Source organism: Caloenas nicobarica, chromosome Z, assembly GCF_036013445.1.
Source record: "Caloenas nicobarica isolate bCalNic1 chromosome Z, bCalNic1.hap1, whole genome shotgun sequence".
NCBI lineage: Eukaryota > Metazoa > Chordata > Aves > Columbiformes > Columbidae > Caloenas > Caloenas nicobarica.
In genome coordinates, this window is record NC_088284.1 from 10,197,609 (window position 1) to 10,220,098 (window position 22,490).

The 22,490-nt window shown below is 42.1% G+C and overlaps 2 protein-coding genes across 4 annotated transcripts in view; both read left to right on the forward strand.

Moving 5' to 3' along the window:
* Positions 1–22,490, forward strand: part of UNC13B (unc-13 homolog B) — a 222,371-nt gene that overhangs the window by 64,584 nt on the left and 135,297 nt on the right. For all 3 annotated transcript variants that reach the window (XM_065657786.1, XM_065657787.1, XM_065657788.1), the window contains exons 8-10: positions 1,325–1,547; positions 16,412–16,741; positions 18,614–18,704. In XM_065657786.1, coding sequence (XP_065513858.1) covers positions 1,325–1,547; positions 16,412–16,741; positions 18,614–18,704 — 644 coding nt within the window. The remainder of the gene's footprint in view (positions 1–1,324; positions 1,548–16,411; positions 16,742–18,613; positions 18,705–22,490) is intronic.
* LOC136001383 (uncharacterized) lies at positions 4,111–14,798 on the forward strand. The gene is made up of 2 exons (XM_065655653.1): positions 4,111–4,174; positions 6,104–14,798. Exons 1-2 carry the CDS (start codon positions 4,119–4,121, stop codon positions 14,796–14,798), a joined length of 8,751 nt encoding a protein of 2,916 aa, XP_065511725.1. The 5' UTR covers positions 4,111–4,118.

Here is a 22,490-nt window from a genome sequence, read left to right on the forward strand (position 1 = left end):
TAGGGCACTGATATAATCTTACTCAGATGGGAAATAACTGAAGAGATCACTAAGAACAAACTTTACCTTTGACTAAAAAAAATGGAAGTTGAATTGGAGGCATGGGAAGCACCAGTGGAAGAAAAAGATGTTCCCTGATGCTGCATTCCATCTCCTTGGAATTTCAGCAATTAAAGTTGTCTTTTTTAAGGATCTGGCATGAAAATAGCACTTTCACTTTATTGTTCAGCCTCATGGGAAATGGCTGTGTAGGGCACATATTATTGAATAACTTACCAGAAGGGGGCTTTAATTTGATTGTCCTTTTTAGATAGACTTCTGGTGGCGGAGAGAGTGAATAATGGCTGATCCTTATTTTCCTTTGTTTCAAGCATGTTAATGGTGCACTCTGCTGCCGTATGGTGTGTGTATTTCACTTTAAGCTTGCAAAGGTAACCTTCCGCTCTGCTGCACAGCCAAACACACCCGTACACCAATATTGTATTTTTGATACCTTTCCCAGCTATAATTCTGCATTCTCTTTCTGTGAAGGGTTAACAAGCAGAAGTGTTTCCACAGGGAGAGAGATTTGCTGGAAAGGAGCTTTTTTCCTCTGTGAAGGCTGTCATTAGTGTTGGCTACTAAGCTTAAGCTGAGGCACTGATGTGTGTTAAACATAGCGATTTTTCCCCTATAAGAAGCACTGTAATTGTTTGTAAGCAGAGCTGCTCTCTCAGTTCTGATTTTCCTGTTGAGTGCTTTTCATTAGTTTCTCTTAACTTAAACTAATACTTTTACCAAGAAAAAAACCAAAACCAAATAAATGCCCCAAAACCAAAAGCAAACAAACAAACAACAAAAACTCAAAACCCACTAAAAACCATCCAGAACTCTAGAGTACTAGTTGAGGATTCTGTACTGAGGAGATAAGTATTACAGCATAAAGGTTGAAAATTTTCCAGGAAAGAGCTCCTTTCCATAAAGGATTCCCCCCCCGCAACATCTAAATGTTCATTTTGGTAGCAGCAAAGAACTGGAAATTTTGGGTGTTGGGGGTGGTTTTTATTCTTTGTTTTAAATAAAAATGTCTTAATGTGCTTATTGGGAATGACTAAAGGAAAATAATCTCTTATGATAGGAAGTGGGAAAGGACGGCATGGAGGCAACCACAGGAATTGCTTGGTATGCACTTGAGAGAACTGGAGGTTACAACCAGCTACCAGACGGAGATTCATCTGTAGCAGAAATAGCTGTTCTTTGCCATTCTTTAAAAAAACAAACGGGCCTCGCTGTCCCAGCAAGGCTACCCGAGAGAGCCGCGTACTTAAGTGCTTTTCTTTCCCAGCCTTTGAAGATGCTGACAGTGCCGTGGACGACCGAGACAGCGACTACCGCAGCGAGACGAGCAGCAGTGTTCCCCCTCCGTACCACACCACCGCGCAGCCCAACGCCTCCGTGCACCAGTTCACTGTCCCGTCGCGCCTGCAGCAGCAGGGGGTCGTGCGGGAACCCCGCGCCGACTCCCTGCAAAGCTACGATCTGGATTATCGGGAGCACGCGGCCATCAGGTGGGTGCCGTCTTCTGGGTGGCTCTCCTCATTGATTTTTAACACAGCAGACCCTGGAGGTGCTGTGCTGGCAGACGAGGGCAGCTCAAGGGCTCTGAAAGGCCCTTGGATAGGAGGGTTACATGTGTTTTGTTAACACCAGGACTCTCCTGTGAACCAAGAAAAATAAGGCTATGCGTTACACCAGATCTGTCAGTTTAGTAGATTACCTTTAAAAGATATGCTCGACTCTGAGGTCATTTGTTCCTGGTTCTGCTTATGTTTTGGAGGCCAGAGCACCGAGAATTTGGTTGTCCTGCTACCACTGCATGGGTGTGCCTCCCAAGTTATGAAACATGGTCTAGCAGAGTTATCCTATTATGAATTTCTTTCTTGGGGCAGATCTGTTTTCTGTTTCAGGTTAGTTCCTGTTCTTCTATTAGCTCTCCCAAAACAGCACATTCAAGAAAAAAGTCTATAACCAATTATGTGTGTGTGGTGGTTTTTTTTTTTCCTTTGTTTGTTTGGTTGGTTTGGGATTTTTGGTTATCTTGTAGCACTGTAGAATACTGGTTTTTTTTCTTTTGACTTCCTTTGAGCTGTATAAAAGATTGTTTACTTGCTCCAAATCAGCTTTTTGATGATAAATCAGTGGTTTCACAACTGCTTTTTTTTTTTTTAAGTATTAAGCATTACAGCATTAACTTCACAGGATCAATGGCTGTGAACTACAGCTGGTTGTGCTGGGAACTGCAGAAACTTCACAAAACTGCTGCTCCAAATAAAGGATGAGTTAAGTGTAAGGGGAGAGCAGAACTTGGGCGGTGCCGGTCAGCTTGCTCACTGTGGGTGTGTAGAACAGGCCATGCTGCTGATTCTGCCTTCAGTGTGGAAGGAAGAGGCAGTTGCTTAAGCTCTGTCACAGTTAGAAGTGCAGGGTTTTAGATGTATTGTAACTGATTTGTTCTACCTTGCCCACCTTGGTAAGAATGTTCTTGTTTCCTGAAGCCTGAACCTGAAATCAGTTGCCCTCATGGGTTGGGTGTATAGCTGAAGCTAAATTTTACTCTTTTTGCCTTATGGTCTTTAATGTTAAAAGCTAAAGTTTAACGGTAGCGTATGTTATTGCTGTTATTGAGATTTCAAGCAGCAGAGCCAAATGTGCCAATAAAATGCATTTACTGCAGTGTGGCATGTCATTCTTAGTGCTCTTTTCCTAGTCGATTAAATGTCTTACATAAGCAGGTTATTCCCTCTCCCATGCTATTCTGTGCTGCTGGTTTGCAGTGGTGATATTGCTGAAGATCTTACTGAGAGTCTGGAAAGATGAAAAGATAAAGTGCCTTTTTTTTTTTTTAATGGAAGAGCCAAGCTGAACAGTGGTATTGGGTCCCCAGCTGTGTTTTTGCAGTTATGTGACTTCTTGGGGTGATGTTGACAATACAAGTAATCTTATGGCTCACCTTGCTTGGAGGTGGGGGATGTATACACTTTTAACTGTATCTAAAGAATAAATGTGTTTTCAAGACCTTCCAAAGAAGCACTGCTGGTTTGGATGTTAAAGAACACCAAGATGGAATATGTATTTTTTTTCCGATTTTTCTGAAGATGTTGATACTAAAGGATTTAGACTGATGAAGTTTCCTTAAGAATGAGGAGTTTTGCAGTCTGCTCTGGTCTAAAATGACTGTCACCCCAGGAAGGCAAGTTCTAGATGGCGATTGATTCCCTCTGAGCATTCCTGTTGCCATGTGCATTTTTCACATGCCCACCAAGATTTTCTTGCTACATATTTAATCTTAGAACTTAGAAAATGCAAATAAGCTTTCCAAAGAAGCTATGTGGGATTCTCTTCTTACCAGAAAGGTATTTCTAACAAGAGCTGGCTGAAAAGAAGAACGTGGGTAGATCTTAAAATATTTTCAAAACACAGTTGTAGCTGAGTATTGCAAAACCAAATTGTGTTTGACTTTTGCTCCTAGCAGCTCTAGGTGCTGTGGACCAGGCAGCCACCTGATGAAATCAGTGTTCCTGGCAGGCTGCAGTTGGTGATTGCTGAGGAAACGACACCTTGCAGGAGGCTGTCCTGGGCAGACCCAGAAGAACCAGACAAGGTTCTGCTAGAACCTGTCTTAAGTTGGGCAAAAAGTTGCCTGTGCCAAAATGCCTCAGTTGAAACTGGCTCTACTTACACCTGTGTTTTTTTTTTTTCTCTTACAACATATGAGTTTGAATGGAAGAGTTCTGATCCTCTTTACCAGCTGTTACGTGTTATTGTGTTCCTTTAATAGACATAAAGTATATGTATTTTATTCCCCCCTCTCCTAAGGACAACAAGCATTATTCTTATTTGTCCTTGGAGTGTGTTTTGCTGCCAACAGCCAGTTTGGCTTCAGAATATCTGACATCTTCCCCCAACCTGCGCTTTTTTTTTTTGAAGCACTAACTTTTCTTTGCAATGTTCATTTTGTGTAACCATGTGTCCTCCGTGTCTCCCTGCTCTTGCTCTATTTACTTCCAAGGCGATACGATAGCCTAGATTCCACTGTGAGTGGCCGGACTGACCTAGAGTCTGCGTCCCAGTCTAGTCAAATGACAAGCCGCCAGTGCTCGCTAGAGAGCAGGCGCTCTCTAGAGCTGTCGGATAGGTGGGTTAATGTCTTTGCAGCCTGTGTGCTTGTCTCCTTGCTGTTTGCTGCCGTGAAGTGGTCTTGTGATACATTTCGGCTGATGCTTGCTGTTTGCCCTTGGCTCCGTTTCAGTTCTGTGGTAGTTTAATGCTGGGCTGATGTTGTCATCTTTTTCTCCTTTCAGGTGATGGACTTCTTGTCATTGCTTTATTTCTAGTAAAATGAATGCTTTGTAGAATAGCAAAGGAAACACGGGGGGAGCTCAATTAGAAATAAAAGTAATTTTCTTTATGCCTAAATTAGTCAATTGTTGGTTCAGCATTTGCAGCTAATGGCTCTTCAGGCATTCATGTAGCTCCCATTTCTTTCAGCTGAGATTTGGAAGGGCTTGATCCAGTAGCTATGGTGGCCCTGGGAGTCTTTTAAATTCCATTAGCTTTTTTAAGAAAATAATTTCAATTACTGACTTAAAATTGAAAGCAAGAAATGTAGTAAGTGTTCTAAACTGTGTACAACAGGGCTCACTTAAAGTAATGAGTATCTTTCCAATCAGTGTAAATTAGCTAATACTGATGGAAGTGAAGCGCTAAAGCAGCAGCAGTGAAAACACAATGACCTATTTATTTTTCAGGGCTCTCCAGTCAGTGTCCTATACTGGGTGCCCCAGGCAGCTCTCAAGGTGTAGACTCTTGTATTAGCAGTATCCATACAATGCCCACATGCCCTTTGCCTTTTCCCTTCTCTTGCCCTGCTATTAGGGGGTCAGGGCACGTGTGCCCTTGTGCTCCTTAGTTGCCAACAGTGAATGATGTGAGACAAAGCTGCAGTGCATCTTTCAGATGAGCATTTTGATTTTTTTTTTTTAACATCCAGTTTCTACCTGTTTATTTTTATGTTGGCTGACAGGAACTCTTTTTTTGTGAAATTTAGATAAAGAGGAAACTTTCTGCTGTTAGCCTTTGAGTTGTTGAGCCATTGAGATAATCCTTCTGAGCAAGGGCTGGGAATTAATCCCAAAATGCCGAGGGTCATTTACTTGGGTTTCTAGGAAGCTTCAGATTGTTTGATAGCAAAATGCTAGCTGCTTTAATCTATTCTCCCGCAATGGATAAGTATAGATTGCTGGATCTATTTAGATGCCTTATAAATGAGAAGTACAGATCCCGAGAAGCATCTGAGGTTTACGATGGGCTGATATCCATCACCAGTGTCTTGTTTTGCCTTCTGATCCAGTACCAGCTCCGAGGATCTTCATTTTGTGTTGGTGAGAGCCTCCTGAGGGCATTAGCTGCAGTGGGTGCGGAGGAGCAGCTGGAACTCCTCGTATTGCTGCTGTGCACAGTTTGCATTTTATCCCCTGTCTCCACATCCCTGGGGTCCAATGGCTCCCGAGGCTTTGTGTGCAAACTCTGCTCTGCAGCCACCCTTGGGAGAAACAGAGCGCCCATGTGCTTCATGAATACTGCTAAAACAACGTCTGCAGCCTGGAGTGACCAAAATGCATGTGCAGCATAGTGGAACGGTGTGCGTGGGCACCGTGTCTCAAAGTAGTCCTGTTACTGTAATAAGTGGCTTTTTTCAGCATGCCTAAAAAAGCAACAGCAGAGTACTGGTACAGCCAAAGCTGTGTGCCCTCCCTCAATCACAAAAAGCTGTTCTCCTTCAAACAGGCATTTCTAAATTTTGTGAAGCTGTAACAGGTGGAATATCATAACCCGTGTTGCTTTTTTTGACTATTTGATTGAAGCGTAAAGGTAGTAGATTGGCAGGTTTTCAGTTTTGTTATCTCTGGATTTTTCTCATTTTAATTTGCCTTTATTTAATGCATGTTTTTTCATTACTGTTTTTTCTGTCCTTTCCAGAGTTTTCTTTAAAAACTGTTGTTTTCCTCTTCCTATTTTTTTGCTGCCTCTCTTCCTTTTCCACCCCGTTTATTTCTCCTCTTAGACAAGGATCTCTAGCTAGAAATGAAAGAGTCAGGATCATTCCATTTAACTCTGAAGACGGAGAAGAAGAACAGAAGAGTGACTATGAAGAGCTAGGAAAACAGCTAATAGAGGAATTCTTAGAAAAGAGTAATAAAAATAGAAGTCGGCAGGAAACGAACATAAAAAAGAAGGAAACTCTCTCAAAAAGAGAAAATTTCAATCATGTTGAAAGATCAAGGTGCTGCCAAAATATGTGTGTGGAGTCAGGGTCTGTAAATGTCCCCAGGTATCCTCAGGAATATGATACAATAGACAGGAGAAGGAAAAAGAAGCTGCGGTACAATTTTGAAGAGAGTGAACAAATAATCCTGCACAGTAACAAGGGTCTGCAGTTTCCTGGGGAGAAATCGGTTTATTTCAATGGTGTGACAACTAGTTCTGAACGGAATGATGATTTCCCGGTATATGATAGAACTGGAAAATATAACAGTAGCTTTGAAAATAAGGAACGGTTACCTGCTTATCCCGTCCTGCGTCCATATAAAAATGGCTTAATGGTTAAAAGTGGCAAGTTGCCCAACAAGCAGAGAGTGAACCATGAGGACTCACTTCACCTCAATAACAGTGAAGACATGAAACTCACAGGGATGCCAGATAACACTTTTGTGCCTGTGGGTATCCTTGAGGAATTTGACAGCAGTGCTTCTGATGAGTTCCAGTACTCGCCAGTTTCAGATGATGAAGGGGAGGAACTGGCTACGCTTTCAGAAATGTGGCATGATTCTGACATCAGCCATTTGAGAAACTTCACTGTTAATTACCCTGCAAATCTGGGCTCCCAGTTAAAGGCTAGCTGTGATAAAGAACACAAGACTAAAGGGAGCAAGCATGGTCATCCTATGCAAGACTTAACACTGTCTCCTGTTGAAGAACCCAGCGAGGAGTATATAGACACAATGGATGAACTTCAGTGTCTCGTAGAATCAGTTTCAGAATACTTGGCTGAAAAGGAGGAAGAAATCAGCAAATTTGGTGCATTGCCAGAGACTAGAAAAAATGTTGAGAGCACGTCACTGAAGCAGGATAGTGCTGGTAATTCAGTAGAAAGCAGGAAGCCTGAACAGAGCAAACATCCTGCTGCAGAGGAGAGTACCAAGGGAAAATCTGAATCTCTCCCAGACCTGTCAGGTGTGAAGAATACTGTGAATTCCCTGTTCAGCTCCTTCACTGAAAAGGTGGGGTCAAGCACAAAGCAGCTCACAGCCTCTGTTGAAAAGCTTGTTTCTTCCACTCCAGAGAAGGCAGAAACCAGAAACTCATCGGAAAGTGGAATCTCGAAGGTATTGTCTAGTAAGACCAAAAATGAGAGTTCATCTTCTGTTGTGACGACAGACAATAAAGCTGATGCCAAGTTCTCCATTCACTCTCTGCTACCATCCCAGGTGAGTGGTGATGAAAGAGCCCAGAACATAAGCTCCAACAAGCCAGAATCCGCTGAGATGGACAGTAAGGCTTCCGTACCGCATCATCTGCAGCAATCACAAGGAACTGCTGCCGGCAGCCAGCAGAACCAACATTTGGTTGTGAATTCTGTTCTAGGCATGTTTAATCCTTTAAAGATCTTCTCTGAGAAAGAAGTGCCAAAACAAGAAGTCACAAAGGAGCAGCACACCAAGGAGGACAGTCATGCTGTGAAAGCTGATGAGGCAAACAGAAGCGAAAGGCCATCTGGACAAGCAGCAGCTAGGACCAGCAGCACTGTTCCAGAGATACGGACAAGTGAGTCCAGAAGCGAGGCAGAGATAAATGCAAGCAGCACTTCTGTGTCTTCCATCTTTGGCAGGCTTACGAGCTCAGTCAGTTCCTTCAGTCTAAAAGCCAATTTTGATGGTCTCCTGACTCCCAGGCAGCAGGATGTGCCACAGAAGCAGTCAGATGTACATCGTGTTACCAATCAGCCAGATGCCGCTGTGAAACAAGGTGCACCCTCTGCCAAGGAGCAGCCTTCTGCAAGTCGCACAGGGGACCAGCACAACACAGGTCATGGGCTGGGAAACAAGCAAAACAGAGGTAATGAGGAACTTAATTCGCAGCCTCAAGATCAAGGTACAGCATCTGGAAGCTTTTTCAGTCCACTCAAAAAGTCTTTTAGTCAGTTGTTACTTCCTTCTGCTGAACACGGGCAGAACGAAGGTACATCGGGGCATTTTAAAGGCCATAAGTCTGAGGAGGATGTAAGACAAAACAGTTCATCAAATGAAGAACACTTCTTTCCTTTCACTGGGAAACTTCCTTTTTTCAGTGGGTTGGGTTTTTCAGAAAAGCAGGAACATGTGAATGAGAAAGGAGGTTTTATTCCTTCATTATTTAAATTTTCTTCTGCAGAAAATCTAGCACCTTCACAGGACCAAAGAATTAATCAGAGTTCTAGTGGCATTTCTTTGCTTAAAGACAGAAACAGTAATTCAGAAAATGCCATTTCATTAAAATCTAGCTCTGTTCCAAGTTTATCAGATGATAAGGTGAAACTTGTACAAACAAAAAACATGAATAAAGAAAACCTATCTAGTGCCCACGTAAACATAAAAAAACACAACGAGAGTGATTCTGCTACATTTAAGGCTGCAGGAGAGCAGCAGAGAACTAAGGGTACTCAGGAAGAACCTAGAAATGCAAAAGGAGGATTGACAAGAGAAGGACTAAATGCACCAGACCTGAATAACAGCTCAGTTGAAGCCATCTCTTCAGCCAGAGCGCCAGAAGCTGCAGGTGCAGATGATTTGCAGAAGAAGCACACACCAGGTTTTCTTTCCGGAATTCTTCGCATTTCTTCTAATGAAAACATAGCAAATAATCAAGACATGGCTGCTAAAAGCGAGTGTGATGGCCAGAAAAGCACTTCTCCTGGATTATTTTCTGGCTTATTTAAATTTGCTTCAAGTGAAAACTTGTCTGAAAGTAAGCAAGAGAAAGTGAAAACAAACTCTCTGGGCTTCATGAAGCTTTTTGATAGAGGTGAGGATTCTAGCTCGGAGGCAAAACCCAGCAACTCAGGAATGGCTTTGGACACTCAAAGCAGCGGTGGAGAAAAGCAGGAATCTTCCAGCTTCTTCAAAAATCTCCTGCCTAAACCAAACGAGAAATTGGATAATGTGAAAACAGTGGAATCTTCCAAAACTACTGACCACCTGTCCAGTGCAAAAGTAAATAAAATAGCTGAGCCCCATGTTTCCTACCGTGGGCGTCCTGTGTTCCCTGATGCTCTAAATCTTCAAGACAAGGTACAGGACTTATCTGGAAAACCTATAAACAGTAGGCATATTCCTTACCAGGATGTGGAATCTAGAGTTTTTCCAACCCTTTTAAACAAAGGATCAAATGAATTTCTCAATCTAACTAATAAAAGCTATAACCTTATGGAGAAGTATGCAGCTTATCAGGAAACAAGAAGCCATTCCAGCTTTGAATGGGAATATGAAGTGGAGGAACTGGCTGCCACTCAGGAAATAGCAGTACCAGTTTACTACGTGTTAAACCAGAACTCTGTTCCGCCCCCTCAGGTCTTGGGCTGGCCTGAAAATGATACGGTAGTGAATCTCTGTAAAAAGGATGGAAATGCAAATGTGATGGATTGGCAGACTAATGCCAGTTTTGATGGGCAGAGTTTGGATTTAAGTGTGGTATCATATGAGTCATTTGACCAGTTAATGTTTCAAGATGTTTGCTCAGAAGAAAATGATACATGGACTGCTAATTCTCTCAATGAAAGCTATAGTAACTTTCCACCATTTGAAAGAGATGGCAGTTACTCATTAGAAGAGTTGCCCATGGATTTAAGCTACTCCTCCGGCTGTGATGGAACTATGTGGACTCTAATTGACCAAGAGACTTTAAGTATGGATGAGAGCTTTGTGTACTCATCCTATAGCCAGGAGTATCAGGAGTGGCTAATGATGCTTGAGCAGGGTATATGGTGGCCATCAGAAGATGGTGACTGTGGGTACTACATGTACAGTGACAGCCAGTATGTGTATTCACTGCTCACTGATCCCACTGGACAGTATGTCTACGTGTGTGCTCCTGAAACATATTCCTACCCAGACTGCTGGAATTATAATTTTCAGATGGATTCCATCCCAAGAGCTGTGCTAGAAGACAACACAATTGCTGTTTGTGGCTTTAAAGTCCCTCTTGGCAGCGAAGATGAGCTGTTTTGGTTTGCTGAGGAAGAGTCTTTAGAGGATTATACAACAAATAAACCTCTGGATTTGTCAGTGGCTTTGCAGAGGAGCGATCAGCTAATGAACATGAATTTGGAGACTTTTTCACAAATGTTTGAAGAGTCTATTTATTATCAGAGAGAGCAGCCGTTAGATTTCTCAGGTTATAAACTTCAAAAACTCAAAGTAGATTTTAGACCTGAGAAGGAAACCCTGAATTATTCAGAGGAGTCTCCGCTAACCCTTGATCTCAGAACACATTCCAGAGCGGCTTTCAGTAAATCGCCCAGTAAAGAAGTCCACACCAAGGAAGTGGATAAGGCTGTCCCCGTAACAACTACTGGGAGTGGGTCATCAGGATTCTTTGGTTTCCATCTGTTTCAATCTGCTCCTAAAGCTGAAGAAACTGTGGCATCTACTGAAAAAGTAACAGAAGCAAAAAAGACCGAGGAAGATAAGAAAACACCAGTGAACAAAGTTAGCTCTTTATTTTCTGCTTTGGGTGGACTAATTGGAAAGTCTTCAGGTCCTGACCCTGAGACATCAGAAGATTCTGCCTTGAAGAGAACAGACACACAGTCAAAGTCATCTGAAAATAAAACTGATATTTTATCTCTTGCACCAAATAGGAAATCAGATGAGGCACGAACAGGGCAAAAGTTTCCTGTTATGTCAGAACCGAGAAGAAATACTTCATCGGAACTTAATTTGGAGGCTGCTAGAAATGAAAAGCCAGAATTAAATCAGAATGAAAACATCCGTGCTAAAAAAACAGGACTAACAAAATCTCCTTCTCAACTGAGAGAAACTCCAGATGGCAGATCCAAACGAGAAGACAGACCTGTTAAAGCAACACCACCTTCGAAGCATATTGAAGGGCATGCAAGTATTAGTGAACCCAAGCAGTCACAGCCAAATCAGAGCCACCCAGCCGCTGCGCCTGAGGAGACACTATTTAAAAGTGCTCTCAAATTGTTCAGTCTTGGAGAAGATTCTCCTCCGAGCTCAACTGCCAACAAAAGCCAAACTTCTGGATTTTTTGATTTCTTTAAAACCCAAGTAAGCAAAGCACCGCAGCCATCACCAGATTTGGAAAAAAGTCAAAGTGATAAACCAGAAAAGGTGACACAGCCAGAACGGAAAGAAACCTCCAGCATCTCATCGTTATTTGGATCCCTTGGAGATATCTTCAAGGTGGAGGCTGTGTCTTCTCAGCCAACCCCAAGTACTACGACTCTGCCAAAAACCAATAGCAGAACTGTGGCTGAGTCGAGACAACAAACTGAGAAGTCTGGGACTCTCCAGAGCGCCAGTATGCCATGTCTGTCCTCCACCCCCAAGGGAGGGGTGAGAACAGAAGGCATGGACAGGCCTGTCTCTCCTGGCCCTGGGATACAAATGGAAGAACGAAGAGGTAAAGCTGAGGAGTCTCCTGAGAGTAAAAAAGTGCATCCTGCAAGTGCTTCGCAGAAGCCAATAGGTGTAGGTCCCAAAACAAGCCAACAGAGTCCGTCAGCTGTGCAACAAAGCAGCGTACCCATGGTTGCACCAAAGCAACAAGGAGGAAATCATTCAGGAGGCACAGTTAATCAGGCAAAGCCAAAGCCAGACCAGGCACCTAAAGAGTCAGGTTTCGGTTTGCCATTCAGCTTTTCTGGTATCACTGCTTCGAAATCGCAGCCAGCACAGCCGGCCGGTAGGAGCTTATTCTCCTTCTTCACGGGGTCAGACGAACCAAAGCCTGCAGCACCTGCTGCTGCTCCTGCTGGTGGGAAGCAGCAAGAAACAGAGGGGCTGTTTCATCTGCCCTCGTTCTTCAGTGGCCCAACTGCTGAGAGGAGTGTACCTCAAAGAAGTACGAGCTTCAGCTTCTTCAATTTGACATCATTTTTGGATGAAAAGCCACAAACTGCTCCAAGACAGGAGGACAATACAAAACCAGCTAAACCAGCGGACTCTAAGCCATATGTGAAGCAAAATATTTCTACTGACTCTGGTGTCAAAATTAGCAGTTCTGCCAGGCAACAAGATGCAGACAATAAAAAAGAAGTTGATGATATTATTGCAGCAGTGACTGGCAAACAGATGTCAAATAACCTCACAATCCCAGAAAATAAATCAGAAATGTTGGCAGAGGAAAACGTGGAAAGTGTTGCTGAGGTAGCTAAAGAGAATGACTTAGAGAAGCTTCCACAGACCGATGATGTTGCAGGAGCCAATTCGTCTGCTTCTGATTCTTGCCTTCAGACTCCCAGTGTGCAGAAGGGTTCTCATGGCCAACAGACTCTTTCCTTAGGGGCAGAAGAAGATGCTTTGGGTAGCACAGGGAAAATGGACAGTGTTTTATTTCCTACTGATAAAGAAGAGCCTTATTCTTCAAAAGAACAACCTTCTGAAAAGAAAGATGATAGTGTGGCCTTGGGTGATAAAATGGATTCCCAGGGTCTAAGTGACATAAATATTGTGAGTGACATAAAAAATGAAGCAGTCTCTGAAGAAGTATGTGTACAACATGAGTTACCAGAACGTAAATTACCTGAACAAACTCCTGGTGACAGGTTACAACAGGTACAAGAGCTACACACTCCCTCTAAAATGCCAGAGGCATCTAATTTGCAAAACAAACCTAAGGAATCTGAGAGTGATAAATCAGTGCTGGATTCTTCAGTTGAAATGTTTTCAAGTTTCATGACAAAAATGAAACCACCCAAAACATTATCTGGTTTCTTTTCCCAACCTCAAGCTAGTGCACCTCCTCCTGCACAGAAGAAAAGCTCCTCTTTCTTTGGTTTCTCATCCCTCCCCAGTGGCCCAGCCCCAGCTTTCACAAATGATCTCTTTGGCATCTTCAAAGGCCCAAAAGAACCTCCAAAAGAGATGCCTCCAAAATCCACCCCTAAAGCTCAAAGTGCTAGTGTGAAAGATGTCAGTGGGTCTGTTCCAGCAAAAGACTCTAGGGAGACAGAAAATACTGCTGCAGCCAGAGTGTCTAAAAGAGATGTCACAGGCTCTCTGAAGGCAGATATAGTACCCGTTTCAGCAGAAGAGAACTCCGCAGAAGAGTCTCCTATGAAAATAGAAACTGAGGAGAATAGGAACTCTGAAACCTGTGAAGAGGAACTTTGGAGTATCGCTCCAGATACAGCAGTCTCTTGTGAAAATCAGGCCCTCGAGGTTCTGCAGTTGGGTAATGATGCACAGCCCTCTGAGATGGTAGACACAAAGCCGTGCCAGTCTGATTTCAGTAATGCAGTTGATACAGTGCAGGCTGAGGCCACTGACCGGGCTAATGTAAATATACACCAACTAGATGTAGGGTCTCCACATGTGGCAGAGGGACAAGCTGCTTCTACAGACAAGGCAGATGTTGTCATCCTTCCGACTGGCTCTACTGATGGGCTTGAACTGGAAAAGGAAGCCCCAAGTAATGAGGCAGATGCAAACCTTTCCCAGTTGCAGGAGAGCGCTATGCTTCAATCAGAGCCTGCTGTTACAGGGGATCAGGCCAGTGCTGGTATTGATCAGCAGGACACGGTCAGTAGCAATGTTAGAGAACCCACAGCTCCAGCTGATGAGCCCCATGTTCATCTAGCGCAGCCGAATGAAGAGAAAACAAGTGAGGTAGAAGAGCAAACTGCTGAACAGGAGAAACACCTAGTAATTGATGAGGTGCCCGCAGAAGGGATTGCTTCCAAATGTGACCTGAAGAAACAGGGTAAACCTACTAACGTTCCCTCAGATGCAAACAGCAGTAAAACAGTCTTTGAAATACCAAACATGCCCAGTTTGCCAAAATTCAGCTTTATGTCATCTGCTGATACTGGAAAGCCATTTGGGTCATTCTTCTCTCAGCAGCCACCTTCTGTTAATAAAGCAGGGGCAGATCAGGGCCTCATGTCCAGCTTTAAGAAACTTTCTTCGACTTTATTTGAAGGAGGTAGTGAAGAAAAGGTGAGTAAGCCAGAGAGTGCCCAAGGAGCAGTATTTGGCAAAAAGCTAGATTTCTCCTTTCCCTGGCAAAAAGACAACAGGGAGACCTCTGCCAAAAAGGAACCACATGTACCACCACAGGCTTTGTCAAAACCAGATGACAAGGTGTTAGGAACAGTCAGTTCAGATGCAAACTCAAAGTCTGCAGTCTCAGATCAACTGACTGATGCAAATATAGAAGTAAACTTGTCTTCAAAGCAGCCTGGCACTGTGCACAGTGAACTTTCTGAAGAACCATCTGGTGCAAGCCCTGTTGATGATACATCCAACAAAGAGCTGGGAGAGAAGTTTGGTAAAGAGTCAGAAGATCAGCAGAACGTGATTTCAGGTGAACTGCAGAAAGAAGATCAGGCAGAAGAGCATGCACCAGACAAGCCTGAACTGGAAGAAACTGAGCTTGATTCTGCTCCTGATAGAGCAGTGCTTCATCCTAGGACACAGGCTGCAGATCTGAATAGCGTGGAACAGCTGAATGAGAAAAGGCTAGTTACAAATGAGGCATAATAAATGGTTTCAAGGTTTTGACCATTTATAATGCAGTACTGCAGCAGTAGATATTGGCCTTGGTGTCTGATGTTTGTAGCTCAGTCCCATCCCCGGTTTGTTGTCAAGTGTTTGTAGTATTACTGATAGCTGTCACAGAGGATGTGGCAAACTGCAGTCACTAGTTATGCACAAGCCCTTAGACGATTTTCTCACCTCTCTCCACTCTTTCTTCTGTAAGTGTAATTGGATTTCCCATGTTCTTATGCTGTGTCCCACTAAATGAGATGCTTTTAATGCTAATTTCATTAGCCTTTCAGAAGTTATACTCTTTGTGTGTTAATTCTGCTGCATACAATTCACTTTGCTTTCTTGTTTAGTGATAATGATGTTGCATTTGCTAAGAAAAAAGTAGGAGTAGACAGAATGTATGGGAAGGAATGAGCATTTTGTTTTCAAAATGCAAGGTAAAGGCTTTTAATTTTAGACAGAAATTTAACTAACTGCCGATGTACGATAGAACTAATTAGATTCATTTCACATTACTGAAGGTTTTAAAATGTTTTCAGAGACACCAGTGAAGGTATTCTATTATAATACTTGCTTTTCCTAAAATCTGTGCAAAGGTTATTTCATGCAGTTAGGAAACCCACTAAAGGGAAGGTGTCAGTATTTCATGAGTGTGTATTCAGTCCTGTGCACATGTTATGTTACAATTGCCCTCAAAAATCAAAACAGAGGCTCACTACACTTAAACATCTGTGTGATGTAAGTGCAACTCGTGCCTCTGATCATACAGTTGTAATGCTGCACTTCTGAAACTTCCTATCTGGCTTCAAATTCTCCTAAGTGTGGCAGAGAAACATAAGTGCTGCTTAGTTCTCGGCAGTAGTTGTCCTGACTGCATGAGAAATTTCCATCCACTGTATTCTGTGTGAGGATTCTGGGAATTCAGTCATGGAAGTTGTGTCTCGAATCACAGAGATCACACCCCTGTGGTGTTAATTTTTTATATAAATTTAATTCTTGAAAAATCTCTATTGGAATGAGACATGTGGCTTCCATTTGAGCAATGGCTCCACTTTTGTAAAATGTTTTAAGTTGATAGTCTTGAAAACATTCACCTTGACTCCAATGTATTTTATCACAAATGTATAATATATATATAAAAATAAAGTTAACGTTAAGTTAATGGTACTGCTTGACAATAGTCAGCTTAAGTGGTCATTGTAAAGAGCTTAGCTGCAGTGAAACTGCAGAAGACAGAAACACTTCCACGCTGAATTGCTATGTTTCCATTCTTATTTCTGTCTGGCCATTAGAATATCCTCACTGGCAGTTTCTGGCTGATGTAAAGTGAAGAAGTAGCCAGCTGATGCGAGAAAGACCTTCAGCATATATGTTCTATGTCCTGGTAGGCTGCAAGTGAAGTATTTCTACTGCCTACCAAAGTTTTGAGCTTTGGAAGCCTAGATCTAGTTCAGGGAGCATAACAGTTAAATACAACTTCATAACTTGTCTTTTCAATAATATTTAGTGTTCCTCTCAGCTTGTTAGATGTGCAGATTGCTTTGTGTTTCTCCAAGCCACTGTTTGTTTTTCTTTTTCTAATGGACTTTCTTATTCTTTCATAGCCCTGCTGGCAGTAGTAGATACGGCTCCTCTTGTAATGTCAGCCAGGGAAGCTCTCACCTAAGTGAGCTGGACCATTCCCATGAAAGCGCCCATGCCTCTGAGCAAGATGATGATCACCAGGAAAGAGAGTCAAATCATTCCTACCACAGTTCGGGCAGCCACCAGAAGGATGGTCAGGCATGGCTCAGGGAGCAAGGAGGGCCTCGTGGCAAAGGAGAGGAGGAGAAGAAGGTCTGTGAGATAGAGCAGAAATGCGCAGACCATTCTACAGCTAAGACACCTCTGGAACTCGAGAAGCCCAAGGATGTTGATGCAGAGGCACAAGTGAGGTAGGTGAAACTGAGTTCTTTTCAACCAATCTAAAAAGAATTCCTGTCCTTGCTGTTTCCTGGGGCAGATTATATACATTGTTCTTGCAGCCTTCTCTAACAACTAACTTGATGTTGGTGATCTGTGAGACATCTTTATGTGCAGGACCCCTTATTTATGAGACATTGGCCAAGCTTGAATTATGTTCAATATGTGTATGAAGAGGAACGCTTGCTAGGGCTTGGAAGCCCCTTTGCTGTATTTTCTATGCCTGGTTTGATGAATGTAGTCAGGCCCGAAGACAGCTGCTTCCATTGCTCATGTATGATAAGGCTTATGTGTGAGCAACCAAGAACTAAACGTAGTCATGGTTAGAGCTGCACTAGTTTCTTTCTGTAGTAGGCTACCACAATTAGAGTTAGTGTTTATGTAGTTGTAGGTTGTAGAATTACAATATGAATAGGCATGTTGCTCTGACTCACTGTGGCAGCTTTTCTTGTCCTTGCACTTGGGCTTTCCAGGCTGTCAGCAGCATTGAAAACAGTCTTCAAAAGTATTTCAGCTAAATTTGGAGGAGTAATGCGCTGGGTTTTGTACAGGTTTTACTGGAATTTCAAATTTCACTACTTAACTTTGGGAGTGACTGTTTTTCCCCTGAGGTAAACAAGTCATTGCAGCCCCTGGTGTGGATATGGTTATACTTTCATAAGCTTGAGGGATTGTTTTCATCTCGTTCGGTTAGATCCATGGAAAGATGTCTGCCTGTCTCTACCCTTCAGAGAGTACAGATGGTGTCACTGTGCTTGTGTGAGAGAATTAACCACAGCAGTTAATGTGTAGGCAACCCTTAAACTAAAGATGAAAAAAGGAAAACAAGCCTAGAAAAAGTGTTAAGCTGTTTTTAAACTCTGACTCACTTTCCTCTTCTCCTTACAGAGCAGCAGGAGTCTTGTCCCAGAATGGCTGGCCTATATTTGTTCACAGGGAAGGTTATCCACAGAGTCTATTTCAGGCTAATTTAGGCATCCTACTTGGATACTCCTGCATCACTGGCTCCCTTTCTCTGCACTCCCTGGCAATGCTTTCCTGTCTCCATGGAGGATGCATGGAACTGAGCTCTGAACACTGATCTTTAGAGCTGCACCTGAGTTAGATGTGTAGCACTGGATGCACGTTGCTCTTGGCTGTTTTTTTTATACTGTCAGCAGTGTGGAGTCCTTTGCAGGGAGAGAAAGATGTTTGTTTTGGTGATTTACACCTCAGAAACATAATAAAGGAGGAGTGCAACCAAAGGCACAGTGTGTGATGAGGTTTTACATCGTGAATGTAAAATGTGCTGCGGGGCACTTGGATGGAGTAGTGCTGCCAGATTCACGTGCCCGCTAGAAAAACTGTGGGAGAGTGTGGAGTGAGAATGGTGAATGCATGGGGAAAATCACAGCTGAGCCCTATTGCCAGTGTTTCCCTTGAAAAGGGTCTGTAAATTTGTAGCAGTAGGAGGAGTGGTTAGAAAGGACCTGCAAGAGGCACGGGGATGGAAAATCTTCCATCTGCCTCTTTGTATGTGCAGTTATCATACCAACGTGTTGATCTGCCTTGAGTCAGGTGTCTTGGGCTGCTTTCCTCATGTTCTGACCAACATCATCTTACTCCTGGGACTGGATTGTATCCTGACTTACATTTTTCAGCTCAAAAGTTTCCAGGATGGTTCCTATGTATATGGAAACCTCTGCTTTATCCTCTCACTTCCCAGAACACATGCAGGGCTGTGTTGACTGGAGCCTGTTGGTCACTTCAGCTTCCAGAGATGAAGCCGCAATTGCACTGTGTAACGTTGAGTCTTTAATGCTGCTGGTGAGTGTTCCTCATATAGTGATTTCTGTTTCTTTAAGCTACCATGGTGACAATGAGCCACCACCATTTCCTCCAGCAAGAGCCCATTGGATTAGAGCCATCAGCAAAGTTCGACTGCGGCTTCAAGAGGTAGGATGGAGTGTTGCTTCTCTCCTTATCTCTGCTACCTGGCTTTTAGATCTGTGGTCAAAGGATTCATTTCTTCTTCCTTGTAAGACACTACTTACAGTTTTGATGGGCTACAGACAAAAATTTGATCAAATGTGTTGTATAGGACTGCAGCATGTTGTGATGGTTTTAGAGCTATGTAATTCTACAAAATATTTTGAACATCATTGTATGGAACTAGAGATGAATATCAGAAAATATGCAGAAGCAGAGAGATTAGCTCTGAATTTGTAAGCAGTAATAATAATGTTTAAGACTAAATTGTTTGTGTTAAACTGTTGGAAATGAAGACTTTTTCTCAAGGCAACTTGAGGATATCTTGTTACCTCAGTAGGAGTTATATGTATTATTTGTCATGTGAAATGTTCCTTGGGAAACTTTACATCAAATATTTTTATATGTACTAATTGAAAGTGGGTGTATAGTAAGTATTGGTATTTTCATCTCATGAAAATAAGATTTAAAAATAAATAAACTTGATTTGGGAAGTCAAAAGGAAAAGGTTGTGACATTTTCTTCAACAGTATAAACACTGTTTCAGAAAACAGCGATTAAGACTCAAAAGTTGTGGTGTTTTTTATTTTTAAAGTCTTATGCTTTCATCCATCTGTATGCCTACAGAAAGATAACATATGGTGTTCATATTCTATAGATTATAAACTATTGCTTACTACCCAAAGTGCAGAGTTAATATATTCATTTAGAAATACTACTTTCTTCTATAGTTCTCTTGTTTTGTTTTTATAAGAAATTATTTGACAGTATCTATGCATCTGTCAGTAGCAGGACTTTTCTTTCTTTCCTGGATCTGTTGCAAATTTTTAGGAAAACTGTTTCTTTCCTTTTTTTTATTTTTAATTTTTTTTTTCCATCTGGGCACCATCTGAAATGCCATAGCAGAAATAGTTTTCCCCTTGGCTTATCTAAATTGTAAATTCTTTCCCATCGAACAATTACTGTGTTACTTCACCTCTGAACAGAAGGGATTTGGGTCAGAACTGTTAGTATGACACGGAAAGTGAAATTCAAGAATGCCATCAGTATCTAATAAGAAAAGCAACTTCTGTTGTGGTTTTGTAGAGCATGCAAGCAAAACATTTTAGCTCTGTGCCTTATGGAAAACAAGTGCACAAACATATGAGAAGGGACAAGAGATTCAGTGATGCCACTCCCTGGATATCTCTCTTTTTTGTCAGCGAGTACAAGGTCCATGAGGTGGTTCAGCATCCATCTTTGTGTTTCTGTTGAGCTGGAAGGAAGACATGCTTTGAGATGACTGTTACAGAAGCACTGGTTTAGTTATGATAGCAAAATATCACAATTTGCTTTGCCTTGGTCGCTCCTAACAACTGTTGTTCCAAAATTCCTTTAAAATTAAAAACGTAAAAGATGGAGCCTTCCAGGATTCTGCTCCAGAGCTGAGCTGTCTTTACTGTCCAAAGGCTTTTCCCAACCTCTGCTCTAGATCTCTCTTGGGCTGTATAAACCCATTTCTCATTATTAGGACAAGGAGTAAAGGAACAGAACTGACTCCCTTCCTCTCTGGAACAGAAAAGGGCTGCTGCAAAGAGATGAGAAAGAGAAGAGAGCCCCATTTGCTTTTCTCATGTTCACTAAATGACCATTTTTCTTTCAGCCTTTTCTTGTGAGGTTTTGTTTTAGGCACTCTTTAATCAGCATGTCTTTTTTTCTTTTATTTATTTTTTTCCCCACCCTCTTCCTTTGTTTTTCCAGAAGTGCAGTGTCCACAACTGAATGTAGAAACCCACCTGAGAGCCTGCTCATATGCACTACAGAGCGGCGAAGGCTTTGTTCTCCAGGCTGTGATCCTGATATCCCAAGATATCAGGAATCGTGCTGCGATGGTGCCTTTTTATCTCAGGCTAACACTGATGCATAGTTAGCCTCTTATCCTTTCCAGAGCTGAGGTTTCTTCTGAAGAAGTGCTTTGTCAGTTGTAGCCTACATTTGTGTTGGATTACGACTGAATATGGGTTTGCACTTGTTCTTACTGAATTGTTTTTTTATTTTCACTCCTCAAGCACACTGCTGTCTATCTATTCCTAATCTGTTATGCCTACAGATCATTGAAATTGTATATGAAAAGTGGTGTAGTACCCAAGCTGCCAGGCCGTGTGCGACCAGAACTGCCTAAGGGACCCAACTTGATGCATTCTTTGAGTTTGGCTACCCCGAGTATAATTTTTTCCAGTGTGTATGCATCTATTTTAGCAGTGTCATCCACACCTCAGGATATAAAACTTCTCCTGTTCTTCTCCTATTCTAAGACTAATTCACTTTGTCAGAGAACTTTTACTCTTGATGAAACCATGCTTGCTGTTATTTCTCTCCTTTTTATGTTCTAGATTTGCAAATAATTTGATTATTCCAGTCTTCAGTTCCCAAGAGGGGGTGAAAAAAGTCAAGTTAGCACTTTCATAATTATCCACATCTTCCTGTTTTTTAAGTGTAAATGCTTGCTTTGCTCTTCTCACATCCTCAAGCAGGTTGCCTTTTTTTCAAGTTCTTAGCGCTTTGTGATTGCTGGTGTTGCAGCCTGGTACCCAAGGATGAAGATTTATCAGCTGACTTAGAAATAACTACCTTATCTGATTGCTTTCAAAGTTGTTTTCGTGTACCACAGCCTGTTTTTTATAACTCGCTAAATGTCTTATTTTCCCTTTTTTAAACAAACAATATTAATTCTGTCAGCTGCCTGACTGCAGTTGTCCCTGTCAGTGAAGACCTGAAGGAATTAAGGCATCAAATGTTGCAGCCTTTCTGATGCCACTTGATGATAGCTTTTATCTTCCAATGAGCATCAGCCATGTATTTTTTTCATGTGTTTTCCCTGATAAGTGTTTAATTTTGCTCTTTAGCCTGTTGATTTGTTCCCTGTGCAACCATGCTTGTCCTTAAAAGCTTCCTCAACAGGACAGCTGTAGTTGGAGGTTCAAGCCTTCTGACAGCTCACTGTATGTCTTTTCCTTCCTTCCTTTTCACTGGGATAGCTTGTGATCTTTGTCTTTTAATGCTGTTTCATGAACTGTTAACGGGTTCCTGAACTGCCTGGTCCTTTAAGCCTGTTTCTCATGAGCGCTAGCTACTGATTTTCTGATTTTTTTTTTTTTTTTTTTAGTAGTTCTCGAATCCCATAGTGTTTTTTTCTAGCTTGTATAATGCCTTCTAAGGTATCAGGCAGACTGATACCTGTGATGATGATCTAACTAGTGATTCTGTTGGTAGTTAGAAAAGGTCATGTCTCATTTCTCTGATCACACTATCAACATCTTCCTACCTTCTGTCATTACCTGGAAGCTTTCAAGAGGACTATCCTTCTCTTTTGTTCCAGCATTTAGAGAGCTGCTTATGTCCTTAATGTTCAAAGAGGTACCTCCAGCTCTTTTCCATGTTCCCCTTACTCAACGTCCAACATAATTTCGTAAATGTGTGTGGAGCTCCAGCTCACAGATCCATGCTGCTGGATTCCTCTCACATAGACTACTGAAACGTTTCTTGTAACTCTTAATTGTTAATGATTGGGCTGAGATTTGAAAGAGAGAAAGGAGAAAAAAGATACACCCAAGAAGTTTCCATATGTGATGTGATTATAAATCCCCTGAGCAATTCAGCCTCCTACCTGAGAAGAGATTAATATTCATGTGAATAATATACATGCATCCTACAGCACCATGAGTCAGAGAGATGTAGTATTTTAATTAAGACTTGACAGTTATAAAATGGCAA